This window comes from Bombus terrestris, chromosome 6 (genome assembly GCF_910591885.1).
Source record: "Bombus terrestris chromosome 6, iyBomTerr1.2, whole genome shotgun sequence".
Taxonomy (NCBI): domain Eukaryota; kingdom Metazoa; phylum Arthropoda; class Insecta; order Hymenoptera; family Apidae; genus Bombus; species Bombus terrestris.
In genome coordinates this window covers 13,551,702-13,574,730 of record NC_063274.1, presented here as the reverse complement: position 1 = coordinate 13,574,730, position 23,029 = coordinate 13,551,702, and the positions used below count along the sequence as shown (strand labels likewise).

Here is a 23,029-nt window from a genome sequence, read left to right as displayed (position 1 = left end):
CTAACCTTTTCCATTTCGAAATAAAACCCTCGATGTAAAACAGTTGTATGCTACAAAAATACATTGAAATTACCAACTCTGTTGCAAAACGTTTCAAAGCGTAGCATACCACGTAACCACCAACTAACCTACTAATATTCTTCTCTAACCATTTCCGTTCGGAAAGAATTTTTCTAAAAGTAAACACGATAGAACCGGAAAGCTCGGAAAGCTGAAAAATTTCCTTGGTCCGCGTTGGTTGAAACTGCAGTCCAACGAACCAAAACGCGGGAACGAATGAAGTCGAAAGGCAAAGAGCACACGCTCTTTTCTTAGTAGCCGCGGTTAGGTATTTTTCATGCAGGCCTCTTTCCCGTCCGCCACTTTATACCACTCGCGCGTTCGTCGAAAACATAATTGCGCGTACAGTGGGTGCTCGTGAGCGAAGTACGTCGAAGCACTCGTTGTACCCTTCACGCGCACGGAAAGTTACACGCGTGTAATGTAGCTGTAATACACGGTAGAAGGAGAGGAAATCAGAGAGAGAGAGAGAGAGAAAGAGAGATTGAGGAGGTCACGTTGCGAGTGCTCGTACGTCGAGTACGTTGTAGGTGCGTATACATGCCGCGTGTTCATGCTGCAACCCTGAGATTAGAAATATGTAGTTGTCTCGAGTGCATCATTTACGTCATCGAAGAAAATTCCGTAAAGTGGGACTCCGTTTATCTAGACTTTATTTATTGGAACGAAGTTTTGCGTTTAACACCGTTGCAGATAACATTACTACCTACGGCTAACATTGTTTGAAGCTTCGGAGAAACGAAATGAAATTTTAGTTAACACATTGACTGCCACGCTGAAATCATTTGTTTCGCTCAGGACGCCATGGGAGTATTTTTATTATTCAAAGCGTATAATGGCAAAATAATAATAAATTGATGATGTAAGACAACATTCTTCCCAATGGACCGTTTATCTTATTGGTGGTTACAGATGACCACCGTGGCGCCTTGCTAACAGTTGATAGCGACATATTATAACAAGGCTTCGTTTATTTCAACAAACCATTCGCATTCGTTGTTTCGTCATGAGCAAAACGTCCATAATATATTGTCGAAACGTGTAGAAGATATTAGTAAACAGTATTTGCTCATTCTATATATAATAGTAAGGTATGTGCGCACTTCTAACTTCAATTATATGATTATAAAGCAACATTTACGATTATTTTCCAAGCTGTGTTTATAATAATATTCGTAGATTACCCCTCAAAGATGTGGATGCAAACACAGTGCACCGTTAGATGCAAGATTTGTTCTCATTTTTTTTTTATCGATGTTCTAATAAAAATGTTTAATTGTTCAATGGGGCATTTTTTATTTCAAGGTATCTTCTATTTATCGGTTATATTCAAAATGCCCTAACTGTCAATTTTCATACAATTTTTACAATTGTAAGAAGAAGAAAAAATTGTAAGTTCAAGCGCTCCGGTCACCAATGACCACCGTGGCGTCACAGAAGGAACCATGATCGGTCATATATGACCAACGTGGCAGTCAAAGTGTTAATGGCACGATTAAATGGATTTTTGTCAATCGAATCTATTTATGTGAACGTGAACTAGTATTATGTGGATAAAATAAAGTAGTTAGTGAGGAAAATTGAAAAACTCTTATCGTATAAACTACTTGTCTTGCAACGAATCTAGATGTATCGATAAATTTCAAATATTTTAACGTGGCTTGAGAAATTAAAAAATGTCAGGGAGGATATTAAAAATTGAAATATTATATTATATTAGTAACAGTATAAGAACAGTTGCAAAATGTCATAAACGATATGTACAGGTTTCGTAGAAGCCAATAAACACCATTAGCGATGACTGAACTTCGTTCTTATTGTTTTGTATTATCTTTCTATATCAGATTTGATTCACCTTCTTGAGAGATACAATTGTCTACGAAAGATTAAGTAAAACACGCTCCTTGAGATAAAATGCGTCAAAGAGAAACGATTGTTTCTTCAATAATATTATTAAACGTTCAAGAAGCCAAGAAGTAACAATCGCTTGTTAAATATCAAATTCTTTATTACGTTTTTACTTTTTCAAACATTGTTATACCTCTTTTCGTAGGAACCTTAGTTTGTATTTTTACTTTGCAGGAATTTTAATTTTTCGTCTGCGATTGTATCCAAAAAAAAAAAGAAAAAAGAAAATAGATAGTTCTAAGGAAAAACTATACACATATACGAACCTGTTAGTACATAAAATCAAAAATATTTATTGTTACAGTGGACGAAATTTGTGATATTTTTAAACGTGACTTTAAATTATTGTTAAATGTTATTGTTAATTCCTATCCATCCAAAAAGTGACGTCGATTTATTACATATCACCGATGGAGAGACGAACTTCTTTCCACGCTGAATGCACGCACAACGCGCGTCATAAATTCAATAACAGAGACGCGGATGTTGAAGCAATTTTAATCGTTGAAAATACAGAGACGATTTTTGTCGTTCGTTCGATTCGTTTCAATTGGATTTATTTATCTACGTCATTAAATCCTTTGGAAATTTCAGACGGAAACAGCGGCGAGAACGGATAAGCGGTAAAAAATGCCCATCCGTTCGCATATTTATTTATTTATGCGATAGATCGTACGTAGAAGTTCGACGGATAATCCGATTGTTAACTCGACATTTCGATAAATGATTTGTCTGCGTTTCAGTGGAGAAATATTTACCGGAGCGAAAATATGGGTCCGTAAATCTCGGCGCATATTATTGTTTCATCCGCGATAAAACAGCGACGCTGACATAATTTCATTTGCGTAGTAAACCTTAATTACGACACATGAAAAATAAAGCGCGGCTCGTCCCTTTCTCCATCCCTTCCCCTCATTTACTTCTCTCTCTCTCTCTCTTTACATTTCTCACTTCCCAAACACACGCTCTCTGCATCTCTGACGCTCGAAAATTCTAACAAAAAGCGCCACGTCGCCGCCACTTCAACGTCCATTAATAATTTAATTCGAAACGGCGACGTTATCGTTGAGCGTGATTTCTACGCCGGTACACGCGTCAACCGTCCCGTAAATTACTCGTTAAAAGCAACGAAAGAAAAACTAAATGCACTCCAACCGAATATAAAAGTACGCGAAACGAAAGGGCAAAATTTCATTAACGGCGAGTTAATATACAAGAATTCTCCGATCACTCGAGAAATTCGTCTATATAACTCGTAAATAATCGTTCGCTCGCTCGAAAGACAAACAGAGAGATAAAGTAAAAAAAGTAGCGATAATGGCGAATACAGAAGAAAGCGAGGGAAATATAGAAAAAACAATAGAACAAAATATTTTCTACTCACGTGTCTTTCCTCGGTCGAGCTGAGACCTGTAACGAGACAAATGCAAACAATCGTCAGTCAAAAGCCGTGCGTTTTCAATGGGAGGAGGGGCGAGAAAAAAAAATCATTTTCATGCATGGGGTGAAATGGGAGAACGATTTAGGGGTGGACAGGGGAAGGTGAAAAAAACTGTCGAAATCCCGGCCACCGCGCGTCGATAAAATGTTAATAACGTGCCCATAAAAAAGAGGCAGCAGGGGTGTGAGCCGAAACAGGGGTGGAGGGGACTAGCTTGTTCTCTCTCTCTCTCTATATATATATATATATCTATATCTATGTGTGTTTTAGATACGTATGCGATGTGGCATAGCGTGGCGTGGATAGTAGAAGCGCGAGAGGCGCCCGTATAAATGATCTTCATGCATATTTATGCGCTTTTCGCTCAAAACCGCCGGTGTCCGCTAACAGGGTGACGCAAACACGCTCACCCCCCGCCTCGAAAGCGGATACCCGAAAAGCGCTTTGAAAATTTCCAGTTGAGCGAGCCGAGCCGCACGCTCGCGCCACGTCGGCTACATATTCTTTTTTTTCTCTCCCTCACCCCCGTATACCCTTTCCCCCGCTGTCGACTGTCCCGTGGTCCAGAGTGCTCCCGACCACCCATTTTCGATAGCGCATACATATACATATATACAGACCAATATACACAGGACACGTACATATACACACATAGGCTACAGTCGGTCGACTGGCCCTCTCTTCCTTTTTTTTCTTTTTTTTTTTTTTTTTTTGTTCAGGGTATCGCAAAAGCGGGATCAAACGGATGATGGTGACAAAAAGAGAAAAAACCTCGCGATGGGTCTGGACCGTTTGCAGCATGGAACTCGCTCGCTCGCTCGTTCGTTGTTGCGCATGCGCGCGTGCTGGTGTGATTCGTTATATCGGGGAGCAGCGCCACTCGAACGTGACCAAAGGCCGGAATTTCGTTAATTTCTTTTCCCGCCGTGCTGCCCACAGAGGTGGCAATTAAAATCGTGTGAAAGGGCGGAAGGTATGCGTATAACGAGTATTCCGGGGTTTTACGATTCTCGTGAAGCGAGCCGCGGCGAGGAATTCGATCGTGAAGGGGAGCGTGTGGCGCGGAGGGGTGCGCACCCGCCGTGCGGTGGTCTTCTGTGGTTTTTTGGAATTGCTGCGAGGGAGAAGGGAATGTAATGCGTCGTAAAAGGAAGCGCGGAAATTAACTGGCGCTAATTTGATTCCAGGCACCGACGTTAAAATGGGTTTTGATGCCTCGAATCGTGAGTTCTTTTTCAGATTCCAGGCTACCAAGTACAGTATATAGTGTTGTAATTTTGATGGAATTCTTTTTCTAATAATTTAGAGATGGATATACCATATGATTTCATACGTATTATGCCGTAATTAACCTTTCTACCTACTGGTTTGCTGATGTGTCGGAGCTGAGATACGTTTTCGTCGATGATACACGCGTGTTGATTTTCTTTGGCGAAAATACGCGGTTTATTTGATCGTTCCGTTCCATCAGAAGCATATTTTATGAGTAACGTACGTCGAGGAATCATTATCTTTATCGGTATTTTTGTTGACTTTTCTAGCTAAATGAACGAGGCTTTGTACCATCGAACAGTAGATTTCTCCTTAGTTTCTCTTGTTTTATTAGTATTAACTCCGTTACTCCGATATTTCTCTTATTTTCCACGAGAAATCACGATAATATTTGCCTCCGAGCACAGAAGAGTACTATTTTCGTTTATTTAATGGTTCTATTTTCCATATCAAAATACCACATATCCGAATTAAAAATAGAAAAGAATCTACCGCAATATATATTCAACGTTAAATTATACAAGAAATCCTTTTTTCATTTTTTCTTTACAACAAAATTAACGATAAAAATGGAAAATCGTTTAGGGCTATCAAAGGGTTAAAATCCTTAGAAGCTAATGGCAACTTTGTATTCTTTGATCGAAAAGAGAAGCAACAATACTCACCGCCATTGCTTTTTAAATCATCGGGTTGACCACGATGTAATTCCGTTTTACTCAACATCGACAATGGATGAGCCGCTGTCGTGCCCGGTGCTGTGGCAGCAGCCGGCGTTAAGCCAAGGCCAAGAAGAGCCGCGGAGGCGGAAGTTGGCACCGGAAGTCCAGCAGCTGGTCCTAGTCCCGGAAGTCCGGGTAGTCCTGGATGAGCACCTATCGCCGTCCCCGGTGGCAATTGTTGAGCATGCATTTGCTGCAGCAGTCTTGATATGTCAGGTCTCTGTTGCTAAAATACAGAAAAAATAGTTATCACCGTGGTTCAATTTTCATATATAACAACATTATTTTATTGTTTGAATTAATTAATCTTTCGTTATAAAGAAAATAATTTTGTACAAAGAAAATAGCGACCGAATACATGTAGTATTATTGTCTAGTTGATTTCTTTAATACTATAGGAATAGTATTATATTAATATTGTCTGTGTTTAAATTTTGATTACGTTTCATCTATCGTAACACTATTGGTTTATTTAAGAACAAAGGAGTTAAATATAAAAATTGAATTCTTCATGTGTTTCAGATATTCGACATTCTATATATACCATTATCGCTATTTATGTAAATTTATACTTTGATGAATACAAGAAAAGAGATAGAAACTACACAGAAATGTGTATTTCGTTTATTAAATATATTAAAACAGGTTCTTTCTCTATCCGACACGTTTTTAAATATTACATTGCATTCTGTGTATTTATCACTTTCGAATCTTCCATAAAATGCATAAAACTTCGCCACCGATAATAATCACCGATAACTCGAACTACAGAAGTACGTCCCCTGTGGACGTTTCCTTAGATGACACCATCCATCGGCGTCAGGATGAAATGTCATCGTCGAGAAAATCCAAGCTGATATTATACGCCCTGAGTAAGGGGTGAAAACGAATCCGTGTTCGAGAACCCTTGCAGACCAATGGCGATGGCCACGGTGTCCCAAGAGCTACTCCATAAGAGGCAACGAGAAATAGAGGGAGAGAAGGTGAATCAACGAACACAAGAGCGGACAGACCGGTGAAGAGCAAACGGGAAGACGAAAAAAGAAACTCAGCACGAAGAAGACAGAAAACAAGTTGTCGAGGGCAGGAGAAATCCAATGTTAGATCAAGAGGGGATAACAGAGGCCGGTAAACTCGTTACGTGCGCGAATCATGCTTATCGTGGATTTCACTTAGGTATTTAGGGATCGACCGAGAGGAACAAAGAAGAGTAGAAGGGGAGAGAAAGTAACACACGATTCTCGTAGAACGAGGGTCGTGGTCGCACCGACGAGGGTGGATTATGCGAAATAACCCCTCTCGGGCTACGCGCCGATTGTGTACGATAGTTATTTTCCTGGACTGTCGCTGAATGGGCCAAAAGGGACGGCGAGGGGTCGCGGCTTGGCGTGTGTGTATACAGCTCGTATGGTCTTCCCGCAGCACAGTTTACCCCCTAGGGACGTATTTGCACCGCCCTACGCACGTGTACCTACTCCACGGATGTAGCTTGCAATTTGCCTTGCGGCCACTCGACTTCCGGCGAGGGGCTTTTGACGCGCAACAACTTTTTCTATGCTGTGAAGCCTGCTCGACGAACGACCAGGAAGGGGCCACGGGGATCGCGCCGCGAGACGGTGAAACGTTTGCAAGAGAAGGAAGGTCTCGTTGACGTTCATTTTTCAGGGGTATCGATTTTTTCAAGAAACGCCCAGCTTTTTCGAGGTAGCCGTCGAGAGCTTTTATCGACGTGCACGGTAAACGGTTTGCGGCGTTTGATGTTTCGCGCGATATTTGCTGCGGAATTTCCCTTCTTTTTCTTCTTTTTTTCGAACGCTTTGTGGACATCGGTTAGTGAGCTTTGCAGTGGGAGTTTTAAACGTTTGGAAATATTAAGTCGGCGGTTAATACTAGATCGAGAATATTTGATCGGCTTCATAATTTTGTGAACATAATCGAAAGAGTAGGACGTTTTTACACTACGTTTGCTTTATATGCAGAGTCAAATGTTGGATGTGTAAGTAAAGAGAGAGAGAGGGGATGAGGAAATGAGTAACGCAATTAAAATTGCGACAAAATAGAAGTAGAATAGAACAGTAATCGCGGAAGAGAGTTCAAGTTTCTAAACAAAGAGCGACCTCGATTAATGGTGCAACTATTTTAACAATTATGAACTATTTTGATCATTCGCAGATTACGTCTTCGTGCTGGAAAATTAGTTCTATTTTAAATATGTTTACCCTGATAGGATATTTTAGCCGCTGCTAAAGCTATGTTTTTACGGAGAGAAGCGAATGCGCGGAAGAGTTTATTTTTACAAGGAACATTCGAATACTGAATAATTTTATCGAATACCGAAGATAACCTTTCGCTTCGTCTAAATTTAACGCGACCACTTGAAAGCACGTTGCTTTCGAATGACAGAAATACGCGTCCACTGGACATTATTATTATTGGGCAGATATTAAGACGCATTTTAAACGAATCTACCAAAAATATAACATTGATAACGTCGTTGGTACAGCTTAAATAATCGACTGATTTTATTAACGTTCATTTTATCGGAAGATTCGCAGCCACTGAATCACAACTTTCCACGTATGTTCGCCAGTTCCAAGAATACCATTTACATAAATTACCCTTTTTTATTTCGAACGCTACGCTATATCCATAATACTACCATTACCACCACGTCGTATAATCATTTTCCACTTTATACATAACAAAACGTATCGATTATCCCTGATCAAATTTCGACACCCCTGACCAAAATTCCCACCCCTGTATCATCCATCAAACATGCGTAAACGCCAGTTATAATATTTCGCCCATTTCACAAACCAACATCAATCGAAAAAAGAAAAAGAAAAGAACAATAAATGTAAAAATACAGAGCACGGAAACAATTGTCGAACGGGCAATAGACACGCGATATTCAAAAAGCAACAGGCTTGAATTGTTCCGTAAAATGTTCATTTTCCTGTACCCTGAGTTCGATTTTTGTACAATAAAATATTCTATTTCGCTGATTTTAGAGCTATGCAACAAGAATAACTCGGTTTCCTATTGAAGAAAAAAAAGATATACTGTTTCTCAATACAATCTCAACGCAATGACGCGACGCGAATAATAACTGATTTCGGTTTATAGCCCGACGATTCTATAAAAAGCTTTCTAACTATCAAAGTTTCTAAATACTAACTCATTCTTAGTACGCAACCGAAGAGTGGAGAAAGAATTTTAAATTAGAAAAATAATCCATTTCCAGTGCCGTCGGTTAAAGTCGATAAACATTACTACCACGTTGATCTTCACCCTTTTGATAAGATTCTCATGTTATTAAAAATCGACCGAAGCGTCTCAAAGTTCCAATCCTTGTGCTTGTGACCGACGGTTTGACCTGATGGGGTGGGGAAAGAACCGACGTCCAAGCGGCGTTGTTCGCAACAAACACGTACATGTATAGCGAAAATCGGCGAGCATAGGCCACGTTGAGCGTGCATGAGCCCCCGACGGTATTCAATTCGTATTCGAAGCAACGCGAGAGAATCGACAGGGGAGAACAGGGGGCGTCGTCGTTCGTGCAACGCGGCAAACGAAACGTAATAGTCCCAAACGAGGTTTAACGCGGCGTGAATAATACGCGGAAAGGGAAGCTACAGTACGAGGAGGGTTGGCTGGCCTGATGCCTGAGGGGAGGATCGGTCCGGCACCATCGCGCAGTGCCGGAGGTGCGACTCGTCCATACCTGTACGTTTAAATACGTGTCAGGGAATATCCTGTATGCGCCTGTACAAATGCATCCCCCTTGGCTGGCTGGTTGGCCGGCTGGCTGGCTATCGTATCTGTCTGTGCGTGCAGGAAAGCGTGCGATACGCGCGTTCAAAGGTGCAAGAAGAAGAGGAAATGGGGAACGAAACGAGACAGGGTGAAACAGAGAGGTGCAATGGGATACAGCGGAGACAAGGAACGGTGGAAGCGAGATAGGAGAAACGGGGCAGGGAGAATTGCGTTCCAGCGTGCAGTGTTATTAAACGAAATATTGATTCAACCCCTGTTTACCGAGTAATACATATTCATGGGGGTTGGCGCTTATGTCTATTTGCCTCTGTCGTCCCTTCAGCCTTTGGCCCCTGCCGTTCTGCCCTGTCCGTTTCTGTCTCCCTTCTGCGTTCGTCGTTGCTTTCCACTACGCTTTCCTTTTGTATATTTATATGTATATGTGTGTACCTTCCTCTATCTCGTTCGATTTATCTCTACCTTGTTTTCGCGTCTTTATTTAGCATGTTCCAACCCTACGACGATAGAACTGGAAACATTGGAACGTCTCCCCTTCGTAAGTACATCAGCATGCGTTAACCGCACATGCGAACGAGAGGAGTGCATGTGCACGTGTAACGTTGCCGGCTTCACCTTGTATTAGCCACTGGCCGGCACTGAGTGCACGCGCTGATTATGCGTCCCCACATGCCGATGACGCGTATTACGCAACTGCAGATTGCGGTTTGTGTCACGACCTCGATCCGACGATTTCTAGCGGTCAGGCCTGCGCTCGTTAAATCGAGGACGCCCCAACGAGAGTCTGATTCTGTCTGCGGTGATCGGACCAGATAACGTTTGATGGCTCTTTTTTATTTTTCTGGCGGGTTGGTCGGTTTTTATGGGAGACTCGTGGTAATGACGTAGTAAATTTCAATGGCAGAAGAAATCGGACGTCGAAATCAGAAATCAGAAGCAACAGTTTTCTTTTTTCTGTAGAAAAGAACTGGTATAATTAACAGCCGGCATTCGAATTACTATGATGCTTCGTTATAAGCATTTCAACCGTCAAAACTTAATCTGGCCCATTCCGGTAAAGATACTTCGATCGCTGACAAATTTGATATCAGTCAGACGAAGTTCAATTAACTTTCTTTATCTACATATATCGTTTCATTCAGTCTTACGTCAAACACATCTCGCGATGAGACAAAATAAAAGAAAAAGAAAGGGAAACAAACAAACATAATTTGATCAGTTTTTATTGAACCGTGCAAAGTTGAATTAACTACTCCGATTAATAAACTTATTTGAATCCTATTAACGCTTTGACTGCCACGTTGGTTATATATGACGGTTTCTTCTCTGACCACGGTGGTCATTGATGACCGGAACGCTTGAACTTCTTACAATTATAAAAATTGAATGAAAATTGACAGTTGGGGCATTTTGAATATAACTGATAAATAGGAAATACTTTGAAATAAAAAGTGCCCCATTGAACAATTAAACATTTTTATTAGAACATCAATAAAAAAAAATGAGAATTCTCGCATCTAACGGTGCACTGTGTTATAACACTAAACATAAATGTGGCTCATCAATACAATCTGGACAATAGGTGGTCACCTTTTTGGTCCGATTCTTAGCAATTTTTAATCCTAACTGTTTAACATTTTTTTTATAGCATTCTCTGCAAAATTTTCGTGTTAGGTACGCTTAACGAAACAATACATCGCGACATTAAGATACCTACAATTAAAGAAGAAATATTCAAATTCAATAATAGATATAAAATATGAATTAACAACCACCAAAATCCATTAGTTACTCAATTACTTGACACGACGGATCAGATCCGCAGGCTAAAAAGACATTACTCTCTAGATTTAAACATTAGATTCAGCTAGAACCAAACATACGATAATTATTTATTATTCGCGTTATAATACCACGCCAGAATAATTTACTTATAATTTTCAATAAGAATTGATTGTAAACTACTTTCAAATAAAAAAAAAGAGAGAAGATACGCTTGCCCTTCTTTAGAATTGTGCACATACCTTACTATTATACACAGAATGAGCAAATACTGTTTACTAATATCTTTAACACGTTTCGACAATATATTATGGACGTTTTGCTCATGACGAAACAACGAAGTATGAAATAAACGAAGCATGAAGCCTTGTTATAATATGTCGCTATCAACTGTTAGCAAGGCGCCACGGTGGTCATCTGTAACCACCAATAAAATAAACGGTCCACCGGGAAGAATGTTGTCTTACATCATCAATTTATTATTATTTTGCCATTGTATGCCTTGAATAATAAAAACACTCCCGTGGCGTCCTGAGCGAAACATGTGATTTCGACGTGGTAGTCAAAGTATTAAAATACGTTGAAGTGGGTCCCACTTCAAGAAAAACTCCACATCTTTTCTAAAGCTTAGTTTTCTTAGTTCTTGAAACCATTCAGTATTGTTTAACACTAAATCAATTTGAAGGGTCTCTCAGCTTCATAGTTTTCTAGGAACATGCCTTGCACAGATGCTGCAACGAGGTACAGACAGGTCAGTTTTCTGTAATAGTATAAATACCCATAGACCCATAGCCTCGAAGCTCTTTCGTAAAATAACACTGCCAGCCTGCGGATATGGACTAGCATACACTTGTACTTATTGTATTTATACTTAAACTTGCTTAAATATATTTTTCTATTATAAATACATTCATCCACGCACTTCCTCTCTCTCTCTCTCTATTACGAGATAAAACCTTAACAAAATAAAGTATTATTAAATGCAACTAATAAGTTTCCCCTATATCGTATATTATATCGTATTCTAATGTATTCGTTTATTGTATTGAGGCTTATGATTGTTACAATCTTTCCGTATGTATGGACACTCGTTGCATTTCATTTTTATCTTAGATCATCCTTTTATGCTATTTATCTAGGTAGATCAATATCTTAATTTATTACACGTGTTATTATACAGGGTGGGCAGAATAAAGAGCGATTTTGAAAAGCGCGGGAATCGTATTGTGTCGATGGGAGAGAGTGGGGACGCTGTATCAATGGAGCGGTGGACCCCTCCTCAGCATCGCGCGTATACTGTCAAAGCGTTTTTATCAAAACGATGCTTTCCGCAACCATTTTAACATTGAGACCGATGCCGTCTGATTAAAAAATGGGTCGAGACTGAAAAATGGGTGGTTTGAAGAGACTTCGTCAACGACGAGAAAAACGCCTGGAAGACCAAAAACAGTGCGTACGCCCGAAAACATCATGTAAACAGCGTGTAAGAGTTGCGATCGGAAGAAGCCCGCGTCGTTTGGCTCGCCGGCACAGCGGTACATTTGGGATTTCCAACAAAACGATTAGATGGATTTAACACAATCATTTACACCATCATCCGTACGAAATCCAAATGGTCTCTTAAGGGCTCTTAAAGAAACAGATAATATGAACCGAAGACGGTTCCGTGAAGAATTTTTAAATTGAATTAATCAAGACATTACAAATAATTTACGGGTGAGTGGCGAGGCTCATTTCCAGACAGAAAGTGGTTCAAATTCCACTGGCAATGCCGCGGAATGTTTTTTTTTTTTTTTTTTTTTTTTTTTATTTATTTATTAAAATTCACAATTTGTCCAATTTGGACATTTGGTGGAATTTTTTAACGGTTAAATTAGCATGTTGGTGGCTACCCCCAGCGGGGTACCATCCTCGTGTTTCTTAGGTTGTGTCCTTTATAAGGTCTGCTGGGTGCTTCCTTTTTAGTCTTCTGTCCATATTTGTGATTTTGTATGTTTCCGCAGCTAGCCGGTTTATGTGTGTTGCTATTCTTAATTTGTATTTCTCGGAGTATCTGTTGATTTCTTCCTTGACCGTTGGCATTCCCAGGTCCCTTCGTATATCTTCGTTTCTGACGTACCAAGGTCCGTTTACTATTGTCCTGAGGATTTTAGCCTGTATTACCTCTATTTTGTTTATATGGCTCATTGCTGCCGTCCCCCATAGTGGTATTCCGTACGTCCAGATTGGTTTTATGATCGTTTTATATATTTTTAACTTGTTTTCTGTGCTTAGTTTGGATTTTCGGCTTGTTAGCCAATGCATTTGTCTTCTTGTTTTCTGTATTTTTTCTACTATTGATTTGATGTGTAGTTTCCAGGTGAGTTTTTGATCTAAGTGGAGTCCTAGGTATTTGACATGCTTTGTTTGCGTTATATGCGTGCCGTTCAATAGGATGTTTGGTGGTGTCTTTTTCCGTAGCGTGAATGTAATATGGTTGCATTTATTGGGGTTTGCTTTTATTTGTTTTTCTTGTAGCCAATTTTCTATTTTTACGATGTGTTCTTGTAGTATTTTGACTGCCGTTTCTGGGTTAGTATGCCTGACTAGTATAGCTGTGTCGTCCGCGAATGTCAATACTGTGCTGTTGGTAGTTGTTGGTATGTTCGCCGTGTATAATGTGTATAGTATTGGGCCTAGGACGCTTCCTTGTGGTACCCCGGCCTTGATGTCTTTAACTTGAGAATGTGTGTCCTTGATTTTTATTACGAAGGTTCTGCAGCTTAGGTAGGATTTTATTAAGTGGTGTATTTGCTCCGGGAATTGTTTCCTAATTGTTTGTAGTAGACTTTCATGGTTAATTTTATCGAATGCTTTCTCTATGTCTATGAAGAGGGCTGTGCAGTATTCCTTGTTTTCTAGTGCTACTATTATTTCGTTTATAAGCCTGTGCATTTGCTCTATCGTGGAGTGTTTGTTTCTGAAACCAAATTGGTGATCCGGTATTAGTTTTTTTGTCTCTATTATTGGTTTTATGCGGTCGTATATTATCTTTTCCAGTATTTTGGAAAATACTGGAAGCAGTGATATTGGTCTGTAAGATGCGGTTTGGTGCGGGTCTTTGCCTGGTTTATGTAACATTTTGATTTGTGCTAATTTCCATGGTTTGGGGAAGTATTGAATTCTTAGAATTGCGTTGAATATTACTGTTATTAGTCTTATTGCTTTTGGCGGAAGGTTTTTTAAGATTTTACCATTAATTAGGTCGATTCCTGGCGCTTTGTTGTTTTTTGTTTTATCAATTATGTTTCTAATTTCTTGTGCCGATGTTTTAGGTATGGTGTATTCCTTGTCGGCTGTGGTAGCAGTGGTTTGTGGATCCTCCTCCGTATGACTTTTGAGGTTGCTGTTGTTGGTAATGTGTGGTGTGAATGTGTTGTAGAGGTGGTTGGAGAATTCTTCAGCTTGTTCTTCGTTGCTTCTTGCCCATGTGTTATCTGCTTTTCTGATTGCCGGGACGGGTATTATTGGCTTCCTTATTCTTTTCGTGGCTTTCCATAGTGAATAGTTGGTGTTCTCGTGTGTGGAGAGTGTCCCTATGAACTTTGAGAATTCGTTATCGTTGTGCTCCTTTATTTTGTTTTTTATTTCCTTTGCAAGTTTGTTTAAGTGTTTTTTGTTTTCTCGGGTTCTGTATTTTTGCCATTTTGCTTTTGCTTTTCTTTTTTCTTTGATTTTGTCAAGTATTTCTTGCGGTATTGTTATTGTTTGTCTGCTGGTTGGTTCGGGAGTAGTGGTTGTCCTTGCTGCTTCCTGAATAGTTGCTGTCAATGTTGCTACTGCCTGTTCTATGTGTTCAGGAGTTTTTAACGGGATGTTGCAGTTTATTTTGCTTTCTATTATTTCTTTGAAAGTTTGCCAATTGGTGGTTTTATTGCATAGTGTTTCTGGTTTGCTATAGTGAATTGGTTTGTTTCTGTATTCAATTATTATGGGTGTATGATCGGAGCTGAGCTCGAGGTTGGGTGTTATTTTTAGTTTATTTGTGTTTAGTCCCCTTGTAACTGCAAAGTCCAGAAGATCTGGTTTTTTGTTCAGGTCAGTCGGCCAATGTGTCGGTGTTCCTGTGGATAATATATTGAGGTTATTATTTCTAATGTATTTTTCCAGTGTTCTACCTCGAGGTGTAATGTTTCTTGATCCCCAGAGCGTGTGCTTTGAGTTGTAGTCTCCCGCTGCGATGTACTTGTCCCCTAGGTCCTGGAAGTATTCTTCCCACATTTGTGTTGTTATTTTGTGTCGCGGAGGCACGTATACTGCTGACAACTGGAAGTGGTTGCTGCTAGTTTGAACTGTAACAGTGGTTGCTTGTAAATATTCTTTGTTCACTTGGCTGTGAAGATAATGTTTGATATCGTTTCTGACTATCACTGCTGTCCCTCCGTGAGCTTTTCCTGAGGGGTGTTTGGTATCATATATGGTGTAGTATGGTATTTTCAAATAGCTTTTTGTAGTGAAGTGTGTTTCTGAGACAAGTAATATGTCTATATTATTATTGTATATGAATGTTTTAGTTTCGAGGGCCCGTTGTTGTAGGCCGTTTGAGTTCCAGGCTGCTATTTTTAGAGTGTCCGTTTTTATTTTTTGCTTAGCACGTTTGTAATTAGTTGTAGCATGACTGTGATTTGTTGGGTTTGCTGTTTGAGTACTGCATTTTGTTCGCTTATCATTCTGGTTAGCATTTCGGTGTTCTTTATGGATTGTTTGAGCAGTTCTTTGATTTCTGCAGTGTCGTTGTTACTATTGCTGTGGTATTGGTTATGTGTGTGTGTTGGTTGGCTGGTTGCTTGAGCATAGCTTAGACCACCAATGGTGTTGGTGCTGATAGGTTTGGTGTTTATTGCTTGCTCTGTATTTGGTAATGTTTCAGGTTTTGTGCTGTCATGATGGGCTTGTGTGTTAGTGCTTGTCCTGCTTCGTAGGGGCGGGAACAGTTTTCGTTGTAGTTGTTTTCTTACTTCACAGCCTTTATAGCTGGCTGGGTGGTTACCGTTACAGTTGAAGCATTTAACTTTTTCTATTTTTCCTGAATATGGGCAGTGTGCAGTTAAGTGATTTTTTGCGCACTTGACGCAGGCTGGGCTTCTGTTGCAGTAGTTTTTAGTGTGTCCGTATTGTTGACACCGCATGCATTGAGGTATATCTTTTTTGTGTCGTGGTGGTTCGACTGTTACTATTGTGTTTAGTATTTGTTTGATATCATATATTTCCTTGTTATTGATTCTGGGTTCAAGTTCTATTAAGAATAGTGGTAGGGGTTGCTTAGTGTCGAATCTTGTTATATTGTTTATTGTTCTAGTTTGATGTCCAATTTTAGCTAACTCATCGCTTAGTTTATGTACGTTGGTTTTAGGATGCAGTCCTCTTATGACAATTTTATAGCTCCTTTCAGTTTTAAGCTGATAAGTGTGGTAGATGGCATTTTTTTCTTTTAATGCTTTTATAACTTTCCTAAATGATTCTGGTGTGTTTGTTTGAATTTTTACTTGATCCAATTTTGTTTGCTTTATTGTGTAATTGTTTTTCTCTTCTAGATTATTTAGTAGATCAATGAGCGGGTCTATTATTTGCGCCTCGACAAAGATTGGTGGTGGTTTTGTAATATGGTTTGTTTGGGTAATGGTTTTACTTACGGGGTCAGAGTCTATTTCTTCAGTTAGTGAGTTGAAGGAGTTACTTAGTGGTAATTCTTGCAGCCATCGCTGCTTTTCTGTGACTGGGTTTCCTATGGCACTTGTGTCTGTGGTTGTTTTACGTTTTTTGCTAGCCTTCACTGGCTTCCAGCTTTCATCCTGGTAGTATCTTTCATGTTCTGAATTGCTATCTTCCTGTCCCCGATGCTCTTTTGTCTCTTCTGTCTCCATGTTGGTTTGTTTGGTTTTTATATAATATGTTTCTCCTTTTGTTGCTATGTTTATAGTTGGTATCTGCATTGTTATTTTATTTCCTCCTCACTATCACTTTGCAGCACTATTACTTTGGAGCACTTTTTCACTATTCACTTATACCTGGAGAGGACGACCGTCTAGACACGTCCGTCCTCCTCGGCTGTCCGAGCAGGAGCCGCGGAATGTAACGAATAACTTGAGAGCCTGGCTGAAAGCATGTGTATGCTTGAGCGGACGTCATATTACCAGAGTTATTTTTAAAAATTACTTACTTTTCTATTAGTTTAAGGCAATGAAAATAACATTTCGAAAAATTGATCGTTCCTTTTTACAGTTTTTTCAAAATCGCTCTTTATTCTGCCCCATCCTATACATCTTCTACGTGTCAGTCTTTGGTGTTTCGTTCCTGTTCCTTCTTTCTCTGTTCGTTCATGCGGAAAGCATCCAACTTTCTGCTTCCCTTCATGAAGTTTGCCAGTTGTCATATATGTTTTTCGGTTTGCTGTTACTATTTCTGTCCATTCTTTGCTTCTCAGTGCGATTGGTCTGATCTCTGTATACAAATACATTGTGTAGTCGCTCAGTATGTTTCCGATTTTCTGCGTCCCTCATATCGCAATACAAATAAATCATCATTTCTTAAAAAGAATCCCTCGTATTGGGTCAGTCTTTCTGCTCGCCGTATATGATTACCAAATTTCCCTTTAGCCCGCGGTGTTTTTAATGCGCGTGTAGCTGCGCACGTGCAGAAAGAGTAATTCAAGCGTGTCCGGGGCCACGAGGACCGTGCATTCGTTTAGGCGATCGGGAATTATTCAAGTCGTGCACGCGAGAACCGACACGGAACTCAATTATACGTGCCGCGGCGGTCGAATGCCAATTTCGCATTCGTCGACCCTGCTATCACCGGCATGCAGCCTATGAGTATGAGAAAAACGTTTCCCACCGGAAGTCTGTCGTACACGAGACGCGAAGAAAGGACTCGGCTTACCTACACCTCATTCCCTTTTCAGCTTGCACGAGTACACACGGTCGTGCGGTTAGATTCGGTGGACTATTATGTAAATTGAAGCTCGCTCGACAACGACGGACGTACGCGATCTTGGGTGGCGGGAAAAATTCTTTTTCTTTTTTTTTTTTTAAGTGGAAACGCGTTTGCGACTCGTCCAGGTCAGGTAATGGATACGCAAGGGTGATTCACCCGACTTAACGACCTTAAATTACCCGCTTGCCGAATAAACGGCTGGTCGCGTGTAAAATTGTCTCGCGTTTTGCCTGCTGCGGTAGGTTTTTGCGTGTGCACCCATCTTTTTTCGTCGCCAAAATATCGCAGATCATGTTGTGGCTTCTAAGTGCAACATGCGATACTTCGCTTTGAAGATACGGAAGATACGGTAGATATGAGAAAAGAGGTGTATGGGACGGGTTGAAACGATCATTTTGTGTGCATGGGTTCTGGGTAGCTTGCCGATCTTTATGCATTTATAATGTGAAAGTACCAAATTGCGCAGAATGCACATGGTATGAAAAAACATATAAAACATGCAAGTATAGTGATTTGTATAATACTTGGTAGGTAGAACAATTTTCTAGCCAAATTCTAGCTTTTCTTAATCATATTCTCGAGAATATGGGTTTGCATAAAGATAAAGTCTAGTTATTTATACGTATCTTATAAGAGTAACGGTGTTACTCTTTGGTTATGAAAGTGTACAACAGGCTAAATTCGATACATTTTTTATGCGACTAAATTGAAGGTATTGGACGTGTGGTCCAATTGAAAAAGGCGAATCGTACGTAAAAATGTACAACTTGATAAAGAAAAGAAATTTAACTGCGACTCATTTGTATTTCGACATCGACAAGCATACGAATATCATTCGTGTGATTTACAAATAATAAAACGACACGTAGCGATATTGCACTTTCGCGTTTATCGCAACGGTACAAATCGACACGATGAAGAGGATGAAGGTTAACGAAAGCTCGACTATATCTCAATGAAAAAATTTACGACACCGATAAAACTTATTTAAAGCGATCCTTTAAACGTCTGCTCGATTGTATCCGAGGTACTGAAACTGACAGATGATTACTAAACCTTTTCCTCGACGGAAACGCGTAATTTCACGATGCACCTGTTGCGATATCCTGACGCGTAATGCTGATCGAACAACCGCTCTCCTCTGTTGGAAAATTAGTCAATTACGGAGCATGACGCGCACTTACCCCAATTATGGAGTTCAGCTCCGTCATCGTGACCTGTTTCGCCCTATCAACAGCGGTTGCAACTTGCTGTTGATGTTCCTGAGACAGAAAGGGCAGGATCTGTCCGATGATAGCGTTCAGTCTCTTCGATATTTCGGCCTGTAAAAGGAACAAAGGTACGTTCGACGTTAACGAGAAACGTTCGTTCCCGACTAATATTTATATAAAAACAACAATATATGGACAATCTTGCGCAATAATTTATTAAGTAATAACGTTAGGTGTAGAAATTAATTCGCTGTCTTTCAAAATAAATTTATCATTTATTTATCCATGTAGTTTTTGGAGAAATACCTTTTTCTTTTTTCTACTATTTTACTAGCACTTGAAGTAATGTTAGGTACGTTGCGTGTTAGAAATGTTAAGATTAAAATTGAAAATCTCAAAATAGTGGGGAAGCATTTAAATTTCATATGGATTCGTAATTATTGATTCAAAGTAAAAATATCAAATTAATTCGTATAAATAATATCAATGAACTGACAAGTTACGAGTTATAAGTTACAAACTTTTATCTTGTAATTTTATAAATTTCCACCAGAAATTAGATAATCGGCTGACTCGTAATTTGTGAAATTTACTCAAAGATCTGGATTCGCGAGATCATCAAACGCGGTGGCTGTTGTACATAAGAATTTGGTAGCACTGGTAATTTGTAACACGTGACTTGTACGTAATATTAGCTTTTCATTGAATGGTGCAAGAAGCACCCGGTCACGGTTCGTCGCTTTTTTAACTTGGCACAGTGGGTGATCGGTCGACGCGTGAGAGCTACGCGTAGTAAAACGTGCCGACAACAAAGTGCATAAAAGAGGAAGGAAGCTTTTATTTCGCTTTCGCGGTCAACACATGCTTTCCAGCTGCCCGGAGAGATGGAAAATATTTTTGGCCGACTCACTTTTCGTAAGCAGAGTGTTTAACCGTGGACACTTTTAACACGCGATGCGGTAAAATTAGACGTACAAAAGAACGAGATTTACCACTGCGAAATTACGTTTCAACTGTTTGGTTTCGTCGACTGTGTCTTGTTGGAGTTTTAATCGACGAAGCGTAGATGTTTGTTATACAGATATCAGAACCCTAAAGTTTTCGAGCAACAAGATTACAGATTTAGAATATTTTCTTCTAAAACATTACACTGCGTAGATATTTGATTTCACCTATTCTTAAGATTAGTCGCCCAACTACTGGACACGACGGACCAGATCCGCAGACTAAAAAGAAAATACCCTCTAGTTTAAATCCTTAGTTTCTACTAGAACCAACAATATAAAACTATTATAATCCATGTCATTGTATCACGCCAAATTAAGTTACTGAAAATTCTCAACGAGAATTGATTGTAAATATTCTAATAAATAAAAAAAAAAAAATTCGTTCGTGTTCCTTCCAAGTGTGTGCAATAAAGGTTTTTCTGCTCCGAGAAGTGTGGATTTATTACCCAGATAATATAATAATAACTAACACAATCCTACCTCTCAAATATAAAATAATTACATTCTTGCCATGAAATCTTCAAACAGTCCTTTCAAATTTTGTGCCTGTATTTTATATCATTATCTATCTCAACCTGTTCCCTTTTGAACTGACTTGATATTGATTGTAAATATTCTAATAAATAAAATAAAAAAAAAAACCTATTCTTAAGAAATATCGACTTGAAAGGGAGAAAAGGAATTCTTTAAACTTTTTCTTATAATATTCCATATTGTCGTAATACTTTGTCACACTATATAATGTATATTTGTATAATTAATTTATCCACTCGATTCGTATATTAATATATTATAAGGAAAAAATTACAATAAAAGTTCCTCTCGACCAAAAGTTTCCAATTTCTAACGTTCCCTCAATTTGTTTTACGCTCGATCGCATATTTACATCCGACCAAAATTATGTACCAAAAATTAATGTGTACATAGTTCTACCGTAAAATCGTTCAACCTGTTTGTTTCGCCGGTTAATTAATATTTTGCCGCGGCAACTCGACAACATTTTGTAAAGGAAATAGGCGGAATGCAAGCAATATTCATCGAACCCGCGTATTTCTAGCATGGATGGGCTGCGTCTCTATTTTCGTCGCAAGAAGCTGGTAAGAGGCGGTGGAACCGCGGAAATAAGCGACGCAGCCAGACATAAGGAGGATGATTAACGAGACGCGTAGAAAAGCTGCGCGTCACGGCTCGGTTTCGCCGGTTTAACGAGCCGATCCCTTAGTTTACGTCCTCTGTGTATAGGAAACGAGCCGTACACCAACTTAACTGCACCTATGCAGCCTGATCAAAAAATTCGACAAATGCGCTATTTATGTTAATTACTAAGTAGAAAAGAAAAACAGCAAGAAGATACAACTTTTACAAACTTCATTTATCCTTATCTTTATGTAAATTTTAACTTAATAGTTAATAACCATTACAAGGTCTTTCAGAGCTGGAAATTAGCTTCCTTCTATTTTGATTCTTCGATTTTCTACGGTGTATTGGAAAAGAATTCTGTACATATTTGATGATCACTTTAAAACATATGTCAGAAATACAGAAATTTAAATTCCTAATAATAGTTATAGATAATCTAGCTTAAATTTAGAGTAAATTTACTAGCCAATTAAATAGAGGTAAACGATCTGTATCCGGCAGATTAGATTTATCGCAACAGTTTAATTATTCAAATACTCTAAATTTTAACTAATCCGTTAACCAATTTTACTCGATTATCTCCAATAACAATTGCAAGCTAATGTTTCATTAGTATCAATCTTACGTGATTGACCTGTCAAATACGTGCACGTTCTAAGGTAGACCTATCAAGTATAATTAAGAAATATATTAAGAGGCAAATCTTCAAATTTCTCTACCTAATCTTAAAACAAAATTTCTTCGGTCGTCGTATCTTCGAATCGTACGAAACAATATTTCGAACGAAGCAATATTTACGAATCCATGGATTCTCCGTAGCGAAGCTGATTTTTTTAAACACGGAGAACGTTGACGCGTACGGGCTACCAAGTTATCGTGCGAACGGAACGTCTTCTCGGAATAGATGTTCGCAAACGGAATCGAAAGTGGCGGCTGCATTCTCTCAGAGCCTTGCCCCATGTCGTCGAGTCATCGCTGCAAATGTTTATTCGGCCGTGTACACGGGACAAACTTATCCCGCTTAATGACTGCGGCAAACACGCGACGTTAACCGGCGCGGGTCTCGAGCCAAGAAAGATCGTCGCGCGATGCAATGCAAGTGGAAGGAAGTGCGCGTGTACACACGTGAAACGCGTTTTCGCGGTCGATTTTTGAATTTCGTGCAACGAGACAGCGCCATCGTGTCAGCGATTTTCGACCTTTCTTGCCTCGTTACACGGATAAGCTAATTATTAAAATCTCGCGACACATTGAAAAATATATTACGGGTAGCTGGTTCGAGACAGGACGTTTATATCGAAAGAATATCGTCGTTTTTATTTGATAATCTAAGGGAAAAGAGAGTTCAATGCGCCTGAGTAAATAGTCAGGTGTTACATGTTTGAAAAATTTGTATGGTACACCGGTCGAAAATCGCGGTTGCATGAAATGATGGCAAGAAAATTTATGATAGTTCTTGGCGCAGAGGGTAGAAGGAACTTACTTGTTTGTGCATCTCCACGTTTAGGCCGTACGACATTTCGTAATACTGTAACAGAGAACATAAATTGGTTATGCATCAAAATTATAAATACGTCAACTTCTAAATGAAAATGGATTATTAACTTTTTCGCTACGGTGTATACTCTTTTAGTATATACCGTAGCTAAAAAGTAGTAAAAGAGTAAAGTATACACAATTATGCGTATTGGATGAAATTATATTTGGAAATCAGATGTTAATGCGCGTTAGAAGCGTTAA

At 39.4% G+C, this 23,029-nt stretch overlaps 1 protein-coding gene across 1 annotated transcript in view; it reads right to left on the bottom strand.

The window, feature by feature from the left end:
• LOC100643198 (protein groucho) overlaps window positions 1-23,029 on the bottom strand; it is an 86,693-nt gene that overhangs the window by 14,675 nt on the left and 48,989 nt on the right. The window contains exons 5-8 of the mRNA XM_048406712.1: window positions 22,773-22,817; window positions 19,116-19,253; window positions 5,347-5,626; window positions 3,353-3,378 (exon numbers count right to left, since the gene is read on the bottom strand). Of these exons, the coding sequence (XP_048262669.1) occupies window positions 3,353-3,378; window positions 5,347-5,626; window positions 19,116-19,253; window positions 22,773-22,817 (489 nt within the window). The remainder of the gene's footprint in view (window positions 1-3,352; window positions 3,379-5,346; window positions 5,627-19,115; window positions 19,254-22,772; window positions 22,818-23,029) is intronic.